The 22,983-nt window shown below is 48.6% G+C and overlaps 1 protein-coding gene across 10 annotated transcripts; it reads right to left on the bottom strand.

Annotated features, from left to right (window-relative positions):
* Window positions 1–261: 261 nt before the first annotated feature.
* Window positions 262–22,719, bottom strand: ATAT1 (alpha tubulin acetyltransferase 1). 10 transcript variants are annotated; one of them, XM_007973233.3, is made up of 13 exons: window positions 22,553–22,715; window positions 22,025–22,085; window positions 21,818–21,909; window positions 21,634–21,694; window positions 21,400–21,513; window positions 21,115–21,216; window positions 6,658–6,703; window positions 6,471–6,539; window positions 4,818–4,889; window positions 4,051–4,294; window positions 1,113–1,192; window positions 978–1,020; window positions 262–618 (listed from the first exon to the last, which is right to left on the bottom strand). In XM_007973233.3, the coding sequence occupies exons 1-13, from the start codon at window positions 22,657–22,659 to the stop codon at window positions 438–440; spliced, it is 1,272 nt and encodes a 423-aa protein (XP_007971424.2). In that variant the 5' UTR covers window positions 22,660–22,715; the 3' UTR covers window positions 262–437. The 10 variants fall into 10 exon arrangements, 9 of the variants coding, with proteins under 9 accessions (XP_007971424.2, XP_007971426.2, XP_007971420.2 ...); XM_007973235.3 differs by having other exon boundaries at window positions 22,272–22,671; XM_007973229.3 differs by having other exon boundaries at window positions 978–1,192; window positions 22,553–22,717.
* Between the last annotated feature and the right edge of the window lie 264 nt (window positions 22,720–22,983).

The following is a 22,983-nucleotide window of genomic DNA, read 5'->3' as shown; positions in this document are numbered from 1 at the left end:
TTGCGCACTGCGGGCTCGAGTGAAGCGGCTGAAGCGCTCTGTGGGCAGTAAGCGCGCCTGCGCCCGCGGGCTCGGAGGCTGCCTGAGTGCGCTTGCGCAAGTTAGCAGCCCGCGCCCCCCCCCCCCCGCCCCCCCAACGCTGTATTCACAGCTGACGCCTTTGAACAAAACGCTGAGCAAAAACAGGGCTGAAGCCTGAACCGGGTGCAACGACAGTGAGGGGTGAGGTGGCTGAAATAATGAGTCAAGTTTTCCAAGCGCTCTTGTGATAAAAATAAATACTTTTATTGGTCTGGTTAAAAGATACAAATGACTTGAATCTGATAAGGCTGCTGAATGAATGAATGAATGAATCCATCTATTATGAGGGTTGGGCTTTGGCTCTTTCCTGTAGTGAGGGAGAAATAACACTTTGAAGATATGAGATGGGGCTGCGGTCACCAAGGCCTGGTGCTGCGACGTTCCTGCAGGTTTCGAATGAACCTGGCGTTGAGTATGTCCCCACCCACTGTCCAGGACTGGGCTGGTGGGGCCGGGGCCGGGGCCTGTGGAGGAGCTGTGTGCACAGGCTTCTCCCCAGACCCGTCCTGTGACAAGGCCTGCTCCTCACTGGCAGACCTGGTAGGTGGGGAGATGGAGACTGGGTTATAGGAATACTAAAGAGGAATTAAGATTACAGACTCTTCAAGGTCTCGGGGCAAGTTTTAATGTAGGACACATGATGGGTATGAGGCTGGAACCATTAGTGCTATGTCCAAATTTAAAACCTCCCAGAGAACCTGTATTCCAAAGGGAAGTGCCAGAGTTGAACCTGTGGGGGAAAGGGGCTTGCAGGATGTAAGGTGGAAGGAATTGTGGGAGGAGCTGGTGTCCAGTTCATACAGTAAGATTTAGGAGTAGGCAATGAAGTGGCTAAGAGTGATGTTAGGGAGTCAGATGGTGGTGGGAGGCTGTTAGGGGAGGGGTTTAGACCTCACCTATTCTTTGTTTCCTGTTCTCCCTGCTTGGAGTCTTGGTTGCCTGTGGAAATACCAGGCATGTGAATGGGAAGGCAGGAGTAGATAGTGAATGCGGCCTACTTGATTTGAGGGTAGGGAGGAGTAAATACTTACCTGTATTGGGGGATGAGGAATTCACCCCCCCATGGCGGCTGTAGCAGCAGCTTTGGGCTACCAGACCTGGGGGAGTCCCCCTGTAGAAGAAATGGGAGATGATGGGAAGGAGGCTACTGGATGAAAGATGGGTGGGTATGTAAGAATCAGAGGAGAGGAGTAAAAGGAATAGCACAGGAACAAAGAGAAGGGGGTAATTATCATTCCTAACGGGTTTTAATCAAAGCTGTGTCCCAGAAAAGGGCAGGGGAAGTTGATTTTATACCCAAGATTTTCTGGAGTGCTTCTGATTTATTGCTCTATTCTTTCTAGTTGAGGTAATGTGTTAAATATATGGCTAGTTGTGATCCAAATCATGTCATAAGAAGAGACTCACATGTGGTCAGAAATGTGTTGGATCAGGTACTCTGGTGTTTGGTTTGGAAAACAGGGTTACCTTAAGTATAAGATTCCTTAGACCAGGCTGGGTGCGGTGGCTTATGCCTGTAATCCCAGCACTTTGGGAGGCCAAGGCAGGCGGATCACGCGATCAGGAGATCAAGACCATCCTGGCCAACATGGTGAAACCCCGTCTCTACTAAAAATACAAAAACTAGCTGGGCACAGTGGGGCACTCCTGTAATCCCAGCTACTCGGGAGGCTGAGGCAGGAGAATCGCTTGAACCCAGGAGGTAGAGGTTGCAGTGAGCCAAGATTGTGCCACTGCACTCCAGTCTGGCAACAGAGCAAGACTCCATCTCAAAAAAAAAGATTCCTTAGACCAGAGGGAAATAGGAAGTGACAAGCTGAATTTTGAATTTAGGAGGAAAAGGAAGGGGGCCTCTGTAAATAGGGTGACAGATTGTGTTACACTCTCAATGGAGGTAAGGGTTTGTCTTGAGAGAGATCCAGCGGTTTAGTGGAGCAGTAATCAGAGAGGGAAGAGGAATACAGTAGGCAGGAGGTAATTAGTGGATCCAGAGATGTTGACATCTCGGCAAAGCCTGGCCCAGAGTAAAGGGTAGAAGTCACTGGGGAGAGCTGGAGGTTCCTGGAGGGAATGAGGGAGTAGATACAGAAGCCCACACACAGGGATCCAGCACCTACATGAAAGGAGACACAGAATCTGCAGGAGGACTAACAGTGCAGATGGGGATAGGCAGACACCAGACCCGGGAGCTCTGAGGCTCCTGGGTAAAAGATGTGCAGATCTAGAAATGAGAGGGACAGAGGTCCTGAGGTCCCAGGAAAATAAGAGGTGACGCACAAATGAGGCTGACAACTTTTTTTTTTGTGATTCTTTTTTTCATTGAAAATGTCAGTTTAGAAAACACAAAAGAATTCACACTTTATTCAGACAACACTGAGAGGGAGAAGAAAAGGGAAGAGTGAGTAGGGGAGAAGGGGAGATCCGGCTCCCAAGGATTTCAGGAAACACAGTGGGGTACCTGATCTAGCACACATTCAGAGGGTAGGGAGGGGAAGGGATCTAGCTATACTCTGGGCATGGAGCAGGGAAGGTCATCCTTGCTATGGAGAAAAGGAGAGAGGAAGGACAGAGGAAGAGTGGTCCCCCATCTCATCTCGACAATCTCACAAGACAGGAGTATATCAGCATCTAGCTACCAGGGAGGGATGGATGCAAGAGGGATTCCAGGATCTAACAGATCCTTGAGACTCTGGATCTACTCTCAAGAAACAACTTCCCTCAGAGAATCTGGATCTGGGGGAAATGGTGGTGTCAGCCAGTCTCCTTTAGAGACCCCAAAGCAACACCAGTTTGGGGTTCCCTGACACCTACACAAAGTGTGGAAATGAAGAGTTTGGCAATGTTGAGTAGATCCCTTTGGGAAGCTGGTAAGTCCCTGTTCTACCTAACTAGACTGCTCTGAAGCAGAGCTTGCTCACTGGCGGCCATTCGCAGGCTCAAAGGGCAAGTGTGGCAGGCAGCACAAAGCAGTATTAGAGCCACACGTAGACACTAGAGGGAATATGGGGTTTATCCCATGGATGAAATTCCTTAAAAAGTTTCCCTGACACAGGACGCCCTTAGACCTTCTATGGTGTTCTGAAGTTTGACAGCAAGCAAGAGTGTGCTTCTCTAGATAAATGTATGAGCCATCCAACCAAGAGGTCTGGCAGCAGATCAGGCTGTCTGTGGGGAAAGTATTCAGAGCCCAAGTTAGGACAGAAGGGGTGCTTTTGTCGTAAGAAAAGCTACAAAGTGTTAGGCAATTTGAGACCCTGACATCCCTATTGTCTAAGAAAGTAGAAGAGGGAATCCTGTGGGCTCTGTCAGGTTCCACTGGGTCCTACAGGATGCAATGGAAGAGTAGGTGTGAGGTTCTCAGGGAGGGGGTCTCTGCCCACCCCAGGTCTCCCAGGGAAGGGAGAGGGTAGCTGTCAGTATCGACTCTCCTCAGAGCGGGGAAGGGAGCTGTGGAAGGATGTTATGGATGGGAGGAAGGGAGAGGAGAAATGGGCGGGGGAGGGGGGGAGAGAAAAATAGAGAAGTCAGAGGTGAAGAGAAAGCTAGGGAGAGAAATAAAGGAAATGCCCACTCCCAGCCTGCTGCGATGGACTCTTGGCACACAAGCCAGTGGCTCCCCACTCTGTGTCAGGCACTGCCCCTTCCCCAGCAAGTATTAAGCAAAGATTTCCCCAATCTTAGAAGGCTCCGTTCCCCCAACTCGATGGATCTCGGTGTTCTTCCTACTGTTCCACATAACTTTCACATTAAAGCCAGGGTCCCTAGGCTCCATATAAGGTCCTATTCTGCTCCTTCACTGTATTTTTTTCCCAGGTCACTTGCACAAATATTTTTCGTGAAAGGTTTCAGGACCTCCCCAATCCACCCATCTTACTGATCCATCTCTCTGATGGATTCAAATTAACCTTTGTCATTTCTAACATCCTCTTTGATAGCTGTGAGGCTCCTTACCCCTTCAACTCCTATTACCTGGTACGACGACGTTGGGCTGGGCTGCCCCCAGGGTCAGCAGCCAGCAGAAGGCGGGCGGTAGGGTGTGGGGGGCAGAGGCGCAAGGAACGCAGCAGCTCCTGCTCTGGCACAAAGGGGCGGAGGGGACCTCGTTCTGGTGAGTTTCCCAGGCTGCTGGATCGGGGGGGTGGGTGGGCTGGAGGTGTGGCACGGCGAGGGGCCCTGTTTAGGGGCCAAGGAGGCTCCACAGCTACCTTCAGAACTGGGGACAGGGAGAATGAAGAGCAAGACAGAAAACGAAGAAAAAAGAGGGAAGACAGAGGGTCATGACAGTAAAGGTTTGGGTAGAAAAAAAGAGAAATCTGAGTCTTTTTTTTTTTTTTTCTTTTTTGAGACGGAGTCTCGCTCTGTCACCCAAGCTGGAGTGCAGTGGCACAATCTTGGCTCACTGCAACTTCTGCCTCCCAGATTCAAGCCATTCTCCTGCCTCAGCCTCCCAAGTAGCTGGGATTACAGGCACATGCCACCGCGCCCAGCTAATTTTTATATTTTTAGTAGAAACGGGGTTTCACCATGTTGGCCAGGCTGTTCTTGAACTCCTGGACTCAGGCGATCTGCCCGCCTTGGCCTCTCAAAGTGCTGGGGTTACAGGCATGAGCCACCACACCTGGCCCAAGAAATCTGAGTCTTTAGAAAGAACGAATCCTTCCCCTGGGTCCCCTGAACATTCTCTTCCCTTGTTTAAGGTCCCCCAGGCCCAGACACCCAACCCTTGCCCCTCTTACATTCTCGGTCACTAGAGGAGTATGGCTTGATGTCTCCCTCTGCTCTCTTGGGTGGCAGCTTCCTTGCTGGAGCTGGTAGTGGAGGGGACACAGGCAGGGTAAGTGTAAGAAGACATACTTTGCACCCCTCCTCCCAGCCACTAGCCCACAACCCCAAACTTCTGCTCCCTGACACCATAGTTCCTCCTGGGAACTTGCAGGAGCAGCACCGTGGCAATGCCAGCACACCAAAAGGGAATTTGAGGGGAATGTGGAACACTTTTGAGGAGAGCCAGAAGGAGTAGGCCAAACACAGAGCTAGGGAGAAAGATCTAAGGGGAGACTCTGGGGGCCTGGGAGATGCAGGAGAAGGGCAGCAAAGGGGAGCAAGCTCTTACTGTCAGTGGGTGCTGTCACGGCCCCCTGGGATTCTGGGGCAGTGGAATGGTCCCAGCCGGGCCAACAAGGACCCTGGGTTCCTCTGGATGAGATGGACAAAGCCCTTGGTTAATCAGGAATTGCTCTGGAGAGTTCAAGGGAGGTTTGGAAGGAGGCCAGAATCTCTCCTTCCTATACGAAAATGGGAAGAGACTGAAGTTTTATTAGGTTAAAAAAAAAAAAAAAGGATGAGGAGAAAATAAATATGGGCATCTGAAAAGGAGCTATCAGAGTAAACAGGAGGCTGACATTATGTCCAAAGTTCAGCCTCCCCCTCCTCACTTTTCTGCTTGCTCCCGGCTTTCCCTCTCAAGAGATTCTCTACCATGTATGTGTGGCAAATGAAAGACTTCTCAGCAAATTCACTTAAGCTTTATCCACAGCACCCTCCCCTGCAGGCCTGAGGCCTCACCATCCTTGTTGGCCCTCACTCTGTTTCACAGCCTGTGGTTCTGCATGAGTTAAATGGGAGAAGCCTTGGAAACCAAAGCGAGTTGAGGTGCCTCTCAGTGCCTTACACTGTGATGCTCATAGCTGGTTACAGACTGTTCTTTGGATGGTGGTTACTCCCATTCCTGGCCACAGAGCCAGCTCAGGAAGGGGGCTCTTCTGTGCAAGCAAGCACTGTACAGCCATCAGAAGTTGGTAAGGTGGAGGTGGTGAGGAAGAGGAAGGAGTGGGGCTCCGACTGTCAGTAAGTGTGTGTGTGTGTGTGTGTGTGTGTGTGTGTGTGTGTATGGGATGGGGAATCTGGACAGCATTTTAGTGCCTCTGAGGTTTGGTTTCTCCATATCAATTTCATTATCTGGTTGGAAATGTTATAAATTCTGAGTGTTATCTTCTAAAACTAACATTTAAATTTTGGGCCATTTGTGTCACTATTTGACTGCATATGGAAGGGCTGTTTGCACCAGCGTGTCCCTCATTGGCTGACAGAAGCCTGGGGTTTACAAAGGAGCCTGACTCTGGCCTATGTTGATGGATCTGAACTAGCAAGAGGGTCCATTGATATCAGTTGTCAAACAGGCTCCCAGTGAGCTTGCTTAGTTAAAAGTCTTGCCAAATATAAAATGCACTGAGCTCCCATGAGGGCAAAGGCAAACAGGCATGACTGCTGGAGACTTGGGTTGCTTTAGAATTTTCCCAAATTGCCCACAGATGGCACTGTACCCCGTGGTGTCTAGATTAAGTAGCCATCACTGCACTACAGTTCCACCCCTTCAATACAGGCTTTACCAGTGGGCGTGGGATCGACTGCAGCAGCACGAGAGTGTCGAGTTGCCCTCAGAGAGGGAGCAGGGGGCCCTGTGAGGAAGGAAGCGGCGGGGTCCCTCAGTGAGGGGCCGGCAGGACCAAGAAAGAGTCCAGCTCTTTCCTTTCCCTCACCCCGACTACATGACCAACAAAAGGTGAGAAAACTTACGATGTTGATGGGCAAAGAAGCCTTCAAAGATCACAAAGTTGTTCACCTAGAAGATGAAACAAACAAAATATAATCATGCATCACTTAACGATGGAGATACATTCTGAGAAATACGTCATTGGGTGATTTCATTGTGTGAACATCACAGAGCGTACTTACATAAATCTAGACACTACAGCCTACAACACACCCAGACGATGTTGTACAGCCCATTGCTCCTAGGCTACAAACCTGTACAGCATGTTACTGTACTGAATGCTGGAGGCAATTTTTTTTTTTTTTTTTGAGAGGCAGGGTCTCACTGTGTTGCCTAGGCTGGAGTGCGGTGGTGCCATCACAGCTCACTGCAGCATCAACCTGGGCTTAAATGATTCTCCCACCTCAGCCTCCCGAGTAGCTAGGACCACAGGTGCATGCCACCACATCTGGCTACTATTTTTTTTTTTAAACTTTTTGTAGAGATGGGGGTCTCACTATGTTGCCCAGGCCGGTCTCAAACTCCTGTGCTCATGTGATCCTTCTGCCTCAGCCTCCCAAAGTCCTGGGATTATAGACATGAGCTACCATGGTTAGCCAGCTGTAGGCAATGCTAACATAATGGTTCAGCAGATGTATCTATACTTACCTAAACATAGAAAAGGTACAGTAAAGGCCGGGCGTGGTGGCTCACGCCTGTAATCCCAGCACTTTGGGAGGCTGAGGCGGGCGGATAACGAGGTCAAGAGATCAAGACCATCCTGGCCAACCAATGTGGTGAAAGCCTGTCTCTACTAAAAATACAAAAATTAGCTGGGCGTAGTGGTGCCCGCCTATAATCCCAGCTACTCAGGAGGCTGAGGCAGGAGAATCGTTTGAACCCTGGAGGCGGAGGTTGCAGTGAGCTGAGATCGTGCCACTACAACCCAGGCGACTGAGCGAGACTTCGTCTCAAAAAAAAAAAAAAAAAAAAAAAGTACAGTTAAAAATATGGTATTATCATCTTATGGGGCCATTGTTACATATGCGGTCTGCCACTGACTGAAATGTCACGATAAGCACATGACTGTATAGCTGTCTGCTGGCCACTCAGCACATACTTAAGTACAGAAACCTGTGTTAGGAAAATCATAGGAGGAGGAACAAAAGCCAACGTTCTTGTCTTTGATAATAGACTCAATAAAAAACTCAGACCCCAAAAGGCTGATCCTAAAGTTCACAAGAAATTGCAAAGGACCTCAAATAGCCAAAGCAATCTTGAAAAAGAACAGACCGGGCATGGTGGCTCACACCTGTAATCCCAGCACTTTGAGAGGCCAAGGCAGGCAGATTGCTTGAGTTCAGGAGTTTGCGACCAGCCTGTGAAACATGGTGAAGCCCCATCTCTACCAAAAATACAAAAACTAGCCAGAACTGGTAGCGCATGCCTGTGGTTCCAGCTGCTCAGGGGGCTGGGGTAGAAGGGTTGCTGGAGGTTGCAGTGAACCGAGATTGCTCCACTGCACTGCACTCTACCCTGGGTGACAGAGTGAGACCCCGTCTCAAAAAAGAAAAAGAGAAACCAAAGCTGGAGAATTGACACTTCCTGATTTCAAAACTTACTACAAAATTACGGTACTCAAAACTGTGGTAGTGGCCTAAGGATCAACATATTGATCAAAGGAATGGATTGAGAATCCAGAAATAAACTCATATATCTCTGGTCAGTTGACTTTTGACAAGGGTGCCAAGACAATTCAATGGGAAAAGAACAGCCTCTTTAACGAGTGGTGCTTGGACAACTGAATATCCACGTGCAAGATTATTTATTTTGATCTCTACACCTCATACCATAGGCAAAAACTAACTCAAGAGATCAAAGACCTAAATGTAAAAGCTAAAACTGGCCAGGTGCAGTGGCATGTCTGTAATTCCAGCACTTTGAGAGGCCGAGGTGGGTGGATCATGAGGTCAGAAGTCTGAGACCAGTCTGGCCAACATGGTGAAACCCCATCTCTACTAAAAATACAAAAATTAGCCAGGTGTGGTGGCGCATGCCTGTAATTCCAGCTACTCAGGAGGCTCAGGCATGAGAATCGCTTGAGCCTGGGAGGCGGAGGTTGCAGTGAGCCTGAGATATGTCACTGCACTCCAGCCTGGGCCACAGAGTGAGACTCCATCTCAAATAAATAAATAAATAAAATAAAAGCTAAAATTATGAATTATTAGAATGAAACAGGGGGAAGTCTTCTTGACCTTGGATTAGGCAAGTTTCTTTTTTTGTTGTTTTAGATGGAGTCTTGTTCTGTCGCCAGGTTGGAGTGCAGTGGCACAATCTTGGCTCACTGCAACCTCTGCCTCCCAGGTTCAAGCGATTCTCCTGCCTCAGCCTCCTAAGTAGCTGGGACTACAGGTGTGCGCCACCAAGCCCAGCTAATTTTTTGTACTTTTAGTAGAGATGCGGTTTTAGCATGTTGGCCAGGATGGTCTTGATCTCTTGACCTCATGATCCGCCCACCTTGGCCTCCTAAACTGCTGGGATTACAGGCGTGAGCCACTGCACCCAGTTGGCAGGTTTTTTTTTTTTTTCTTTTTTTGAGATGGCGTCTTGCTCAGTCACCCAGGCTGGAGTGTGGTGGCGCGATCTTGGCTCACTGCAAGCTCCGCCTCCGGGTTCACGCCATTCTCCTGCCTCAGCCTCCCGAGTAGCTGGGGCTACAGGCGCCGGCTACTATGCCCAGCTAATTTTTTTCTATTTTTAGTAGAGACAGGGTTTCACCGTGTTAGCCAGGATGGTCTCGATCTCCTGACCTCGTGATCCGCCCGTCTCAGCCTCCCAAAGTGCTGGGATTACAGGCGTGAGCCACCGCGCCCGGCTGGCAAGTTTCTTAAATATGACACCAATGCACAAGAAACAAAAGAAAAAGATAAACTGTACTCCATCAAAATAAAAATCTTTCAGGAGTTCAAGACCAGCCTGGCCAACATGGCGAAACACTGTCTCTACTACAAATACAAAAATCAGCCGGGTATGGTGGTGCACACCTGTAGTCCGAGCTACTCAGGAGGCTGAGGCAGAAGAACCACTTGAACCCAGGAGGTGGAGGTTGCGGTGAGCTGAGATCGTACCACTGTACTCCAGCCTGGGAGACAAAGTGAGACTCTGTCTCAAAAAAAATAAAAATAAAAATAAATAAATAAAATAAAAATCTAATGCTTCATTTTTCACTAAGAAAGTGAAAAGACAGGCCAGGCGTGGTGGCTCACGCCTGTAATTCCAGCACTTTGGGAGGCCGAGGCAGGTGGATCACGAGGTCAGGAGATCGAGACCATCCTGGCTAACATGGTGAAACTCCATCTCTACTAAAACTACAAAAAACAAACAAACAAACAAAAAAATTAGCTGGGCGTGGTGGCGAGTGCCTCTAGTCTCATCTACTCGGGAGGCTAAGGCAGGAGAATGCTGTGAACCCAGGAGGCGGAGCTTGCAGTGAGCAGAGATCGCGCCACTGCACTCCAGCCTGGGCGACAGAGCGAGACTCCATCTCAAAATAAATAAATAAATAAATAAATTCAGCGGGATTCCAAGGGGTGGGTAAAGTCAGGGGAAGACACGCTGGAGGCCAGGATGCTACTTTGGTAACCAGCAACTATTAATTTTAGAGTTACTTCATTATATTTTCACATTTAATTTGGCCTTCACAACAATCCTGGAAGTCACTATTTGAAAGAGGGGGGGAAGCCGGGCGCGGTGGCTCACGCCTGTAATCCCAGCACTTCGGGAGACTGAGGCGGGTGGATCACGAGGTCAGGAGATCGAGACCATCCTGGTTAACACGGTGAAACCCCGTCTCTACTAAAAATACAAAAAAAACATTAACCAGGCGTGGTGGCAGGCACCTGTAGTCCCAGTTACTTGGGAGGCTGAGGCAGGAGAATGGTGTGAACCCAGGAGGCGGAGCTTGCAGTGAGCCGAGATTGCGCCACTGCACTCCAGAATGGGCGACAGAGTGAGACTCTATCTCAAAAAAAAAGAAAAAAAAGAAAGATGGGGGGAAATACAGCCTTGGAGACATGGCTTCGCTTGGCCAATGCCAAGTAGGTACAAGTGGCAGGGCTGGGCCTCAACTTTCAGACTTCTGATTCCAGTTGCAGTGTTTCAGCCAAGAAAATAGTGTAGTCATTAAGAGTTTACTTGGGGCCAGGTGCAGTGGATCACGCCTGTAATCCCAACACTTTGGGAGGCCAAGGTGGGTGGATCACTTGAGGTCAGGAGTTCGAGACCCTGTCTCTACTAAAAATACAAAAATTAGCTGGGCATGGTGGCGTGCGCCTGTAATCTTAGCTACTCAGGAGGCTGAGGCAGGAGAATCTATTGACCCCAGGAGGGAGAGGCTGTAGTGAGCTGAGATTGCACCACTGCACTTCAGCCTGGGTGACAGGTGAGACTCCATCTCAAAAAAAAAAAAGAGTTTCCTGGGGGCTGGGCATGGTGGCTCATGTGGATAGCTTGAGCCCAGGAGTTCAAGACCAGCCTGGGCAATATAGCAAGACCTCACCTCTACAAAAATATTTTTAAAAATTAGCCATGCATGAGCTGGGCGCAGTGGCTCATGCCTATAATCCCAGCACTTTGGGAGGCCAAGGCAGGTGAATCACGAGGTCAGGAGATCGAGACCATCCTGGCTAACATGGTGAAACCCCATCTCTACTAAAAATACAAAAAATTAGCCAGGCGTGGTGGCGGGTGCCTGTAGTACCAGCTACTTGGGAGGCTGAGGCAGCAGAATGGCGTGAACCTGGGAGACAGAGCTTGCAGTGAGCCAAGATTGCGCCACTGCACTCCAGCCTGGGCAACAAAGCGAGACTCCGTCTCAAAAAAAAAAAAAAAAAAAAAAAATTAGCCAGGCATGGTGGCTCACACCTGTAGTCCCAGCTACTTGGGAGGCTGAGGTGGGAAGATCTCTTTTTTTTTGAGACGGAGTCTTGCTTGCTCTGTTGCCAGGCTGGACTGCAGTGGCAAGATCTCAGCTCACTGCAACCTCCACCTCCTGGGTTCAAGCGATTCTTCTGCCTTAGCCTTCTGAGTAGCTGGGACTACAGGCATGCGCCGCCACACCCAGCTAATTTTTATATTTTTAGTAGAGACAGGGTTTCACCATGTTGGCCAGGATGGTCTTGATCTCTTGACCTCATGATCCGCCCACCTTGACCTTCCAAAGTGCTGGGGTTACAGGGGCGAGCCACTGCATACGGCCTTTTTTTTTTTTTTTTTAACACAGAATCGCCCAAGCTGGAGTGCGATGGTGTAATCTCGGCTCCCTGCAACCTCCACCTCCCAGGTTCAAGCTCTTCTCCTGTCTCAGCCTCCTGAGTAGCTGGGATTATAGTCACGTGCCACCACACCTAGCTAATTTTTGTATTTTTAATAGAGATGGGGTTTCGCCATGTTGGCCAGGCTGGTAGGGAAGATCTCTTGAGCTTAGGAGGTAGAGACTGCAGTGAGCCATGATATTGCCACTGCACTCCAGCCTAGGCAACAGAGCAAGACCTTGCCTCAAAAAGAAAAAAAGAAAAAAGTTCACTGGGTGCAAATGGCTATGGGTTCAAATGTGGACTCTACTATTTACTGGCTGTGTGAATTTGGTTAAGTCACTAATTTGTATAAACCCAAAATAGGTTTAATAATAGTACCCACCTCAAAAAGATGTGCAAGAATCCACTGAGATGATGCATATAGATATCACATAGAGCCCATGAAATATGAGTTGTTATTTACACTCTACACTGCTCTGGCCTTACATGTTAACTGGGTAATGTGTTTCATATCAAATATTGTGCTCCAGGGCTAGGTGTGGCGGCTCATGGCTGTAATTGTAGCACTTTGGGAGACCACGGTGGGCGGATCACTTCAGGTCAGAAGTTAGAGACATCTGGTCAACATGGCGAAACCTCATCAACACAAAAATTAGCCAGGTGTGGTGGTGGGCGCCTGTAATCCCAACTACTCAGGAGGCTGAGGCAAGAAAATTGCCTGAACCCAGGACGCAGAGGTTCCAGTGAGCCGAGATTGCGCCACTGCACTCCAGCCTGGGCAACAGAGTGAGACTCCGTCTCAAAAAAAAAAAATACTGTGCTCCTTCCACTGCTCTCTGCTGCCTCTTAATGGAAAAATATACTGTAGGAAGACCCTGCCTATCCCTTGCCTTGACCTTGCTGTAATGTCTACCAACCCATCCCCATCCTCCCACAACAAGCACATGCTCAGCACTCCAACCACACCATACTGCTTGTAGTACCCTGAAAGGTGGTTTATTTTTATTTATTTACTTACTTATTTTGAGACAGCATCTCACTCTTGTCGCCCAGGCTGGAGTGCAGGCGCGCGATCTCGGCTCACTGCAAGCTCCGCCTCCCAAGTTCACCCCATTCTCCTGCCTCAGCCTCAGAGTAGCTGGGACTACAAGCACCCACCACCAGGCCCAGCTAATATTTTTTGTATTTTTTGGTAGAGATGGGGTTTCACTGTGTTAGCCAGGATGGTCTCAATCTCCTGACCTCAGGATCCACCTGCCTCAGCCTCCCAAAGTGCTGGGATTACAGGCGTGAGCTACCGCGCCTACCGCACCTGGCCTGACAGGTAGTTTAATACCTTTCTGCCTTTGTTCATGCCAGTTCTCTACATAAAAGGCACCTTAGCCTTTTGTCCACCTGACAAACACTTGCCTTTTAAGATTAGACATGTCGTCTTTCTTTACCCAACCCCCAGCCCAAGGTAGCACTCAAATCCATGTCCTTATGCCTCCTCTGTAATCACGTCTATCAAATCATGTTACAATGGATTAACTGTCCATGTTCCTATCCAAGGCTAACTTGTCAACCAAATCCCAACCCCTCCTGCCCACTCAATGACATCACTTCAACAGTTCTTCCCACTTCCTCTGACATAATAATATTTTCTCTCTATTGAATCATTCTAATGCTATTTGTTCTCCCATCTGAAAAGGATCAACTCTTTTGATTCACTTCACCCTCCAGCTCTTACTCTATTTCTGTTCCTCTTAAAGCAGGATTTTAAAAAGTGGCTTATTCTTGCTGCATTCCTAGCTTCTCAGTCTACAAGACCCACTGCATCCAGGCTTGCACACACCGCTGCACCAAAACTGCTCATCAAGATCACCAATAGCCTAAGGCAGATAAATCCAATAGTAACTTCTCAGACCTCTTTGCTCCTTGATCAGCAGCATTTGACCCAGTAAACTATTCCTTCCTCCTGGAAACACTTTGTTCAGTGGCCTTTTAGGTCACCTTACTTTTCAATTTTCTTTTCTTTTCTTTTTTTTTTGAGATGGAGTTTCACTTTTGTTGCCCAGGCTGGAGTGCAATGGCATGATCTCGGCTCACTGCAACCTCCGCCTCCCAGGTTCAAGTGATTCTCCTGCCTCAGCCTCCCAAGTAGCTGGGATTACAGGCATGAGCCACCTCGCCTGGCTAATTTTGTATTTTTAGTAGAGATGGGGTTTCACCATGTTGGTCTTGAACTCCTGACCTCATGTGATCCACCCGACTTGGCCTCTCAAAGTGCTGGGATTACAGGTGTGAGCCACCACACCCGGCCTCAGGTTTCATCTACTTCACTAGTCACTCTGTGGTTGCATTTGCTGGTCTTCTCTTCCTTCACTTCTTTTTGTTGCTGTTAGAACAACTCAGCAAAATAAAATTTGAGTTTATTGTTGGACAATATTGTTTCACGCATACATCAAATAGGCCTAAATAAATAAATTAGCAGCTATTTCATAGACAAAAAAGGCAAATAAATGAAACATTTTATCTTTGGCCTTTTTAACCATCTCACACAAACCAACTGTGTATGGTACAGCTAACTACATACACTAAAAAAGCTACTGGAATGCTCAGAATAAGACTCTTTTTTTGTTCTTTTTTAAGCAAGGTTTTTTTCCTCCTTTGAGATTATAATGAGCATGGTCATACCACAAGTAAAGTCAGAAGTAAGACAGAGAACCCTCCAAAGGCTGGCTTGGTCATCTGAGATCATTAAAAATGACTGACCTGGCCTAGCGTGGTGGGTCACGCCTGTAATTCTAGCACTTTGGGAGGCCGTGGTGGGCGGATCACAAGGTCAGATTGAGACCATCCTGGCCAACCTGGTGAAACCCTGTCTCTGCTAAAAATACAAAAATTAGCTGGGTGTGGTGGTGGGCGCCTGTAATCCCTGCTACTCAGGAGGCTGAGGCAGGAGAATTGCTTGAACCCAGGAGGCGGAGCTTGCGGTGAGCCAAGATCGCACCACTGCACTCCAGCCTGGTGACAGAGCTAGCCTCCATCTCAAAGAAATAATAAAAAAAAGACCCTAACAATATGTACAAAAATATAAAATGTAAATAAAAAATACAAACTTCCTTTTTAAAGTACTTCTAAAAAAGCAAGCCCTTGGAAGTTTTGGTTCTTTTTTCCTCCTCTGTTGCAAATTCTCTGCGTTGGGTTGGGTGGTGGCGAGTGCCTGTCATCTGCAGTGGCACTGCCTTTGGAGGGCAAGCAGGCCTCTCTAGAGCAACCACGTTTAGATTCTGAGATGGGAAGTGGAGGGTGAATAGATCACTGTGGCTTTAATTTAAAGTTTAACTTTTCTTTTTTTGCTGTCTAATCATCCTCATCGGCCTTCTGCTGCTTAGGATCAACATCGTCATCTCCATCATCATCAGCCGCCCATTTGTCTGTACCGCCTCAGCTGCTTCGTTTTCATCTCTGTTCTTTTCCTCACCATCACCTTCCTCTTCCTTCTCTTTCTTCCCACCCTGTTCCTCTTCTTCATCTACCTCATTGTCAGTCTTCTGCTCCCCATTTTCCTCATTAGCGTTCCTGTTAGCATGGGTATCTCTTCCACTTTCTGCCTCCTCCACAACTTCTTGAAGTCCTTGGTGGTGATCTCGGAGCTTGTGTCCACAACTGCGTCTGACATGGTGGAGCACAGTGGTGATCCGATGCAAGGGATTAAGAAGAAAGCAAGAGTTTGGGGACTATGTTGATTAAGCTGCCAGACTGTGAGACAGCAGAGGAAGCGCATGGCAGAGGTGGCTGCCATGAGCAGGACACCGAACCAGGAACAATGCAAAGATGGCTTTTCAGAGCAGCCAGTTGGGGGTCCTCACTTCTTAAAGAGGGCCCAAGGGGAGGGCCCAAAGGGGCAGCTTTTTTTTTTTTTTTTTTCCGGGACAGAGTCTTGCTCTGTCGCCCAGGCTGGAGTGCAGTGGCCCGATCTCAGCTCACTGCAAGCTCCGCCTCCCAGGTTCACGCCATTCTCCTGCCTCAGCCTCCCGAGTAGCTGGGACTACAGGCGCCCGCCACCTCACCCGGCTAATTTTTTTTGTATTTTTAATAGAGATGGGGTTTCACTGTGTTAGCCAGGATGGTCTCGATCTCCTGACCTCATGATCCACCCGCCTTGGCTTAACAAAGTGCTGGGATTACAGGCGTGAGCCACTGTGCCCGGCCAGGGTAGCTTCTCTATCTATAATCTTTCTATGGTGATCACATCCTGTCTCTTTGCTTTAAATACCAGATGTATGCTGAAAACACTCCTCCCCAAACCTCCTCCCTGATCTCTGGGGAAGTATCCAACTGTCTACTCAAACCTGGACATATCACAGACATCTCCAATTAACATATTAAAAATGTACTCCTAATATTTTCCTCCAAAGCTGGTCTACCTACCATCTCAGTTAAAGCAACTTCATTCTTCCAGCTGCTCAGACTTTGGGGTTGTCCTAAAGTCCTCTTTCTCCACGTACAATCTGTCAGAAAATCTTACCTGCTTTACCTTCAAAATATTTAAAATTTGACCACTCTTTACCTTCACTACTGCTACCACCTTGGTCTGAGCCACCATCATTTTTCACCAGGATTGTTGCTGGCTAATTAGTTTACTTGCTTCTACTCTTGCTCCCTTATTGCCTTTTCTTTCTTTTTTTTTTTTCTTTTTTTGATAGGGTCTTACTCTGTTGCCAGGCTGGAGTGCAATTGTGCGATCTCAGCTCACTGCAACCTCCACCTCCTTGGTTCAAGCAATTCCCCTGACAGTCTCCCGAGTAGCTGGGATTACAGGTGCGTACCACCATGCCCGGCTAATTTTTTTTTGTATTTTTAGTAGAGACAGGGTTTCACCATGTTGGTCAGACTGGTCTTGAAGTCCTGACCTCAGGCAATCCACCCGCCTCTGCCTCCCAAAGTGCTAGGATTACAGGTGTGAGCCACTGCGCCTGGCTATTGCCTGTTCTTAACAGCCAAAGTGATCTTGTTAAAAAAGAAAAAATCAAGATCACAGCCAAAGTGATCTTTTTTTTTTTCTTTGATGGAGTCTCACTCTGTTATCCATACTGGAGTGCAATAGTACAATCTCAGCTCACTGCAACCTCTGCCTCCTGGGTTCAAACGATTCTCCTGCCTCAGCCTCCCAAGTAGTTGGGACTACAGGTGCCCACCACCACACCCAGCTAATTTTTGTATTTTTAGTAGAGATGGGGTTTTACCATATTGGCTAGGCTGGTCTCAAACTCCTGACTTTGTGATCTGCCCGCCTTGGCCTCCCAAAGTGCTGCGATTACAGGCATAAGACACCACACCTGGCTCCTTTTTTTTTTTTAGGAGTCTTGCTCTGTTGCCCAGGCTGGAGTGCATTGGTACAATTTCAGCGGCTCAATGCAACCTCTGCCTCCTGGTTCAAGTGATTATCCTGCCTCAGACTCCCAAGTAGCTGGGATTACAGGCACCTGCCACCACACCCAGCTAATTTTTGTATTTTCAGTAGAGACCTCAGGTGATCTGCCTACCTTGGCCTCCCAAAGTGCTGGGATACAGGTGTGAGTCACCACCCCTGGCCTGATCTTATATTTTACTTAAAATAAAAGCTAGTGTTTGCAGTAGCCTATAAGGCCCTTCCTTCCCCATTACCTCTCTGACCTCATCTCCTACCATACTCCTCCACTCACTCATGCTGCTCTGGACACAGCCCATTTGCTCTTTCAGGTACATCCCACCTGACAGCCATACACTGGTGGTACTTTCTGTCTGGGATGCTCTCTCTCCAGGTATTTCTTGGCTCTTATTTTTTTTCAATTTTTTTTATTTTTTGAGACAGAGTCTCACTTTGTTACCCAGGCTGGAGTGCAGTGATACCATCTCGGCTCACTGCAGCCGCCACCTGGGCTTAAGCAATCCTCCTGCCTCAGACCCCCAAGTAGCTGGGAACACAGGTGCTTGCCACCACACCTGGCTAATTTTTTTGTTTTTTCGTAGAGATGGGGTTTCACCATGTTGCCTAGGCTAGTCTCAAACTCCTGGGCTCAAGTGATCCACCCACCTCGGCCTCCCTAAGTACTAGGATTGCAGGTGTAAACCACCGCGCCCAGCCTTGGTTTTTATTCTTACTTCCTTTCAGTTATTGCTCAAATGACACTTTCTCAGTGATGATCCCCTTTCAACCTGCAATCCCACATCCTCCCATGCCCACCTTACTTGAGTATTCCCAAATCTTGACTTGCTCTCATTTTTCCAGAGCACTTATTAACCATATTCTTGTCTATTATGTTTGTCTCTCCAGCTAGAATATAAGCTCCACCACTAAGACAGGGACTTTTGTCTCTTTCTTTTTCTTTTTTGTTCCAAGACAGAGTCTCGCTTTGTCCCCCAGGCTGGAGTGCTGCAGCACGATCTCGGCTCACTGTAACCTCTGCCTCCGGGGTTCAAGCGATTCTCCTGCCTCAGCCTCCTGAGTAGCTGGGATTACAGGCGCACGCCATCATGCCCGGTTAATTTTTATATTTTTAGTAGAGACAGGGTTTCACTATGTTGAACAGGCTGATCTCGAACTCCTGATATAAGGTGATCCACCTGCCTTGGCCTCCCAAAGTGCTGGGATTACAGGTGTGAGCCACCATGCCTAGCCCTTTTTCTTTTTCATTTTTTTTTTGAGATGGCGTCTCACTCTGTTGCTCAGGCTGGAGTGCAGTGGTGCAATCTCAGCTCACTGCAACCTCTGCCTCCTGGGTTCAAGTAATTCTCCTGCCTCAGCCTCTTGGGTAGCTGGGATTACAGGCACCCGCCACCACGTCTCGCTAATTTTTGTATTTTTTTTTTTTTCAGAGAGAGTTTCACTCTTGTTTGCCCAGGCTAGAGTGCAATGGCACGATCATGGCTCACTGCAACCTTCGCCTCCCAGGTTCAAGCGATTCTCCTGCCTCAGCCTCCCTAGTAGCTGGGATTATAGGAATGTGCCACCACGTCCGGCCAATTTTGTATTTTTAGTAGAGATAGGGTTTCTCCATGTTGGTCAGGCTGGTCTCGAACTCCCGACCTCAGGTGATCTGCCCGCCTCTGCCTCCCAAAGTGCTGGGATTACAGGCATGAGCCACCGCGTCCGGCTAATTTTTGTATTTTTAATAGAAATGAGATTTTACCATGTTGACCCGGCTGGTCTTAAACTCCTGACCTCAAGTATTTGACCACGTCAGCCTCCCAAAGTGCTGGGATTACAGGCGTGGGCCATCACACCGCACCTGGCCTTTTGTTTTTGTTTTTTTTTGGAGACAGGGTCTCTCTCTGTTGCCCAGGCTGTAGTGCAGTGGCGCAATCGTGGCTCACTACAACCTCTGCCTCCCAGGCTCAAGCGATTCTCCCATTTCAGCCTCCCAAGTAGCTAGGACTATAGGCACGTGCCACCATGCCTGGCTAAATTTTGTTTTCTATATTTTTTGTAGAGACAGGGTTTCGCCATGTTGCCCAGGCTGTTGTCTGTTTCATTGAGTAAAGCATTCCTAGTGCCCAGAACACTGCTAGGCACTCAATGTTTATTGGATGAATGGGTAGCATTAGTAACATTTTGCTGCACTTAGTTATAAACAAGACCTCCTTCCCCATATTAGGCCAAAGTTCCATGAGGACAGGGAATGCATATTATTCTGGACCCTTAATAAATACTGACTGACCAGATGAGTAATGGACTATGTGAAAACAAGGCAGTGAAAATGAGCTGGTTATATTTGGGTTGAAAATTAGTCATAAGGGGCCAGGCGCGGTGGCTCACGCCTGTAATCGCAGCACTTTGGGAGGCCGAGGTGGGCGAATCATAAGGTCAGGAGATCTAGACCATCCTGGCTAACACCCTGAAACCCAATCTCTACTAAAAATACAAAAAATTAGCTGGGTGTGGTGGCGGGCGCCTGTAGTCCTAGCTACAGGGGGAGTTAAGGCAGGAGAATGGCGTGAACCTGGAAGTCGGAGCTTGCAGTGAGTTGAGATTGCATCACTGCACTCCAGTCTGGGCGACAGAGCGACTCTATCTTAAAAAAAAAGAAAAAAAAAAAGTGGTAAGGGTCGGGTGCGGTGGCTCATGCCTGTAATCCCAGCACTTTGGGAGGCCGAGGTGGGCAGATCACTTGAGGCCATGAGTTCAAGACCAGTCTGACCAGCATGGTGAAACCCCGTATCTACTAAAAATACAAAAATTAGCTGGGCATGGTGGCGCATGCCTGTAATCCCTACTACTCAGGAGGCTGAGGCATGAGAATCACTTGAACCCCGGAGGTGGAGATTGCAGTGAGCTGTGATTGCGCCACTGCAATCCGGCCTGGGTGATGCACCAAAAAAAAAAAAAAAAAAAGGAAAGAAAAAGAAAAATTCGGTGTAGGAAACAACTTGTGGTAAATAATCAAAATAAGTCTGGGTACAGTGGCTCATGCCTGTAATCCCAGTACTTTGGGAGGCTGAGGCAAGTGGATCTCTTGAGCCTAGGAATTCAAGACCACCCAGTGCAACATAGTGAGACCTCATCTCTACAAAAAATAAAAAATTAGTCAGGCATGGTGGTGCATGCCTGTAGCCTCAGCTACTTAGGAGGCTGAGGCAGAAATATCGCTTGAGCCAGAAGTTGGGCTGCAGTGAGCCAAGATCCTGCCACAGCACTCCAGCCTGGGCAACAGCAGGAGACTCTGCCTCAAAAAAAAAAAAAAAAAAGCCAGACACACGGTGGCTCACACCTGTAATCCCAGCATTTTTGGGAGGCCAAGGCAGGTAGATCACAAGGTTAGGAGTTCGTGACCAGCCTGGCCAATATGGTGAAACCCCGTCTCTACTAAAAATACAAAAATTAGCTGGGTGTGGTGGCAGATGCCTGTAGTACCAACTACTCAGGAGGCTGAGGCAGGAGAAGTGCTTGAACCCAGGAGGTGGAGGTTGCAGTTAGCTGAGATTGCGCCACTGCACTCCAGCCTGGGCGACACAGCGAGGCTCCATCTCAAAAAAAAAAAAAAAAATCTCAAAATAGACGAGAAAGAAGTCACTACAGGATGAGAGATGGTACCACAAGACAAAGAGCCTGGTTGTAGAAAATGAAACCTATCTGATAGGAAATAAGTCACTACTTCTTTGCCATAAATAATAAATTCAATGGGAATGCTCAGTGGGGATCTATTCTCTGAAACTTCTAACCTGTGGCACTGTGGTCTCCAGATTGTAGTGTTTATTCAGGAATTTCAGCAGCTTCTGTGAGGGTCGGTCAATGGCGAGTTGGTGCGGTTCCACTCGCTCCTTCTGCAGGGAACAGGAGACTCAGGGTAGGAGGAAGTATGGGGAAAGCATGCCAACAGGAAGCCAGAAGCCTGGGAAGGGAATAGGAGGACATAGGAATATGGGGGGTGGGAGGCAGGGCTTCTGGAAGGGCTCATGGCAAAGGAGTCCCTAGTTTGGATGAACCAGTGAAGAGGTAAGTGATACCTGCAACATATACTGGAAGAGTTCTCGCCCATGGCCATGGCGTTGCACAGACTCATGGATATAAAAGTCCAGGATGCAAAGTGGTTCTACCTCATTATGTGCCTCACGATCATCCTAAGAGAGAAACAATAAAAATGTTTTAGGACCCCTGGCATCTCTGCTGCCCCCTAACCTCCAGCACTTTTGTTCTCAAGAACCAAGGTATACGAACTCCTGGCTTCCAGTAACACTCACCAGTACAAAGAGCTTCTTGTATCCAACTTTGATGAAACCAATAATGGCTCCTTTTCCAGCCCTGTAGAACGGGGAAAATAATGAACAGGCTAGTGGTAACTATCTGTAAGAGATAGTCAAAGATGGGGGAAGGGCTGAGAGAGGAAGGAATTAAGTATGGGATGGAAGAGAATGTGGCACTCACGGTCGGCCTGAACTGTCTTTGAGAATATAAACAACATGGCGGTTACTCTGCATCCTTGATGCACTAGTGATGGGAGCGGAAAGATTCTGGGCCTGCAGGGAAGATTAAGTCAGACTTTCTGCAAGTCCCTCCAAAGGACCCAGGCCTCCCTTATCTACCATCCCCACAGAGGTCCTTCCTTTACTCCATCTAAAACCTCTCCAGTACCTTGGCAGAAGCCTTGCCCAGTTCATCTATAATGGTCATAATTTGCTGCTGTAGATCAACACTAGAGAAAGAGAAGAAATAAAAGAGTCAGATACTCACTGAATTAGCGGGTCCTGGGCAGTCAGTCCTGGGAACCTGGGCCACAACTCCAACCAAGGTTTAACACTGAACGCTCCCTGCCTTTGCCTGGAAGTCTCCCAATCTGATTTCCCACCCCACGCTTCTGAAACCCAAACTTCTGTCACACCTTTCAAGATGGTACACTCCCTCCTCCCTTAAGGTTATTGTGAGGAAGCAGAAAGGCCGGGTCAACCACATCCTTTGGTTGGGACATTTTGGGCCGGGGTGAAAGGTCACAGATCCAAGCGCTGATCAATCCCACTAGGCCCAGGGTCAGAGGTCACCAAAAAGGCAGGCCAGGGCATCAAAAGGAGCGATCACTAGTCAGTGAGAAGGGGGCGTGGTGCCTGGACCAGGTTTGGAGAGGAACCGGGAGAAAAGGGGCAGGGGGTGGGTTTGAGCTGTCACCGGGCCGGCGTTGTGGTTCCGGGTCGGCGGGCTGGGGGCCTCAGGTGCTGGTCCAGCACCGTGATCCGCTCCGGGAACAGCGCGTCCACATCGAACGGGAACTCCATGGCCCATTGTGCGCGGTTGGACCCGCCCCACACGACGTCACTTCCGCCCCTCCCTTCGCCGCACTGCCTCTCGGAGTCTTTATTTCCAGGAGCCCCGCCTGTAGACCCTGCCCCTAGCGTCCTGGCAACTGCCAGGGCCCCCCTTTTTCTTGCCAAACCAGCTGTATCCCTAGCAGTGCCACTCATTCCCATCTCTGCATCCCACGGCAGTAAGTGCCATGGCAACGCAGTCTTCCTAGGCCCAGTGTCTCACTGTCTATAACCTTTTAGCCCCTCAGTGAAGTGGACTATGCTGTGAATGTGGAATGGCGACCCACAAAGGCA

The sequence above is a fragment of the Chlorocebus sabaeus genome, chromosome 17, assembly GCF_047675955.1.
Source record: "Chlorocebus sabaeus isolate Y175 chromosome 17, mChlSab1.0.hap1, whole genome shotgun sequence".
Lineage (NCBI taxonomy): Eukaryota > Metazoa > Chordata > Mammalia > Primates > Cercopithecidae > Chlorocebus > Chlorocebus sabaeus.
The sequence above is the reverse complement of the archived record's forward strand: the minus strand, read 5'-3'. Positions and strand labels throughout refer to the sequence as shown.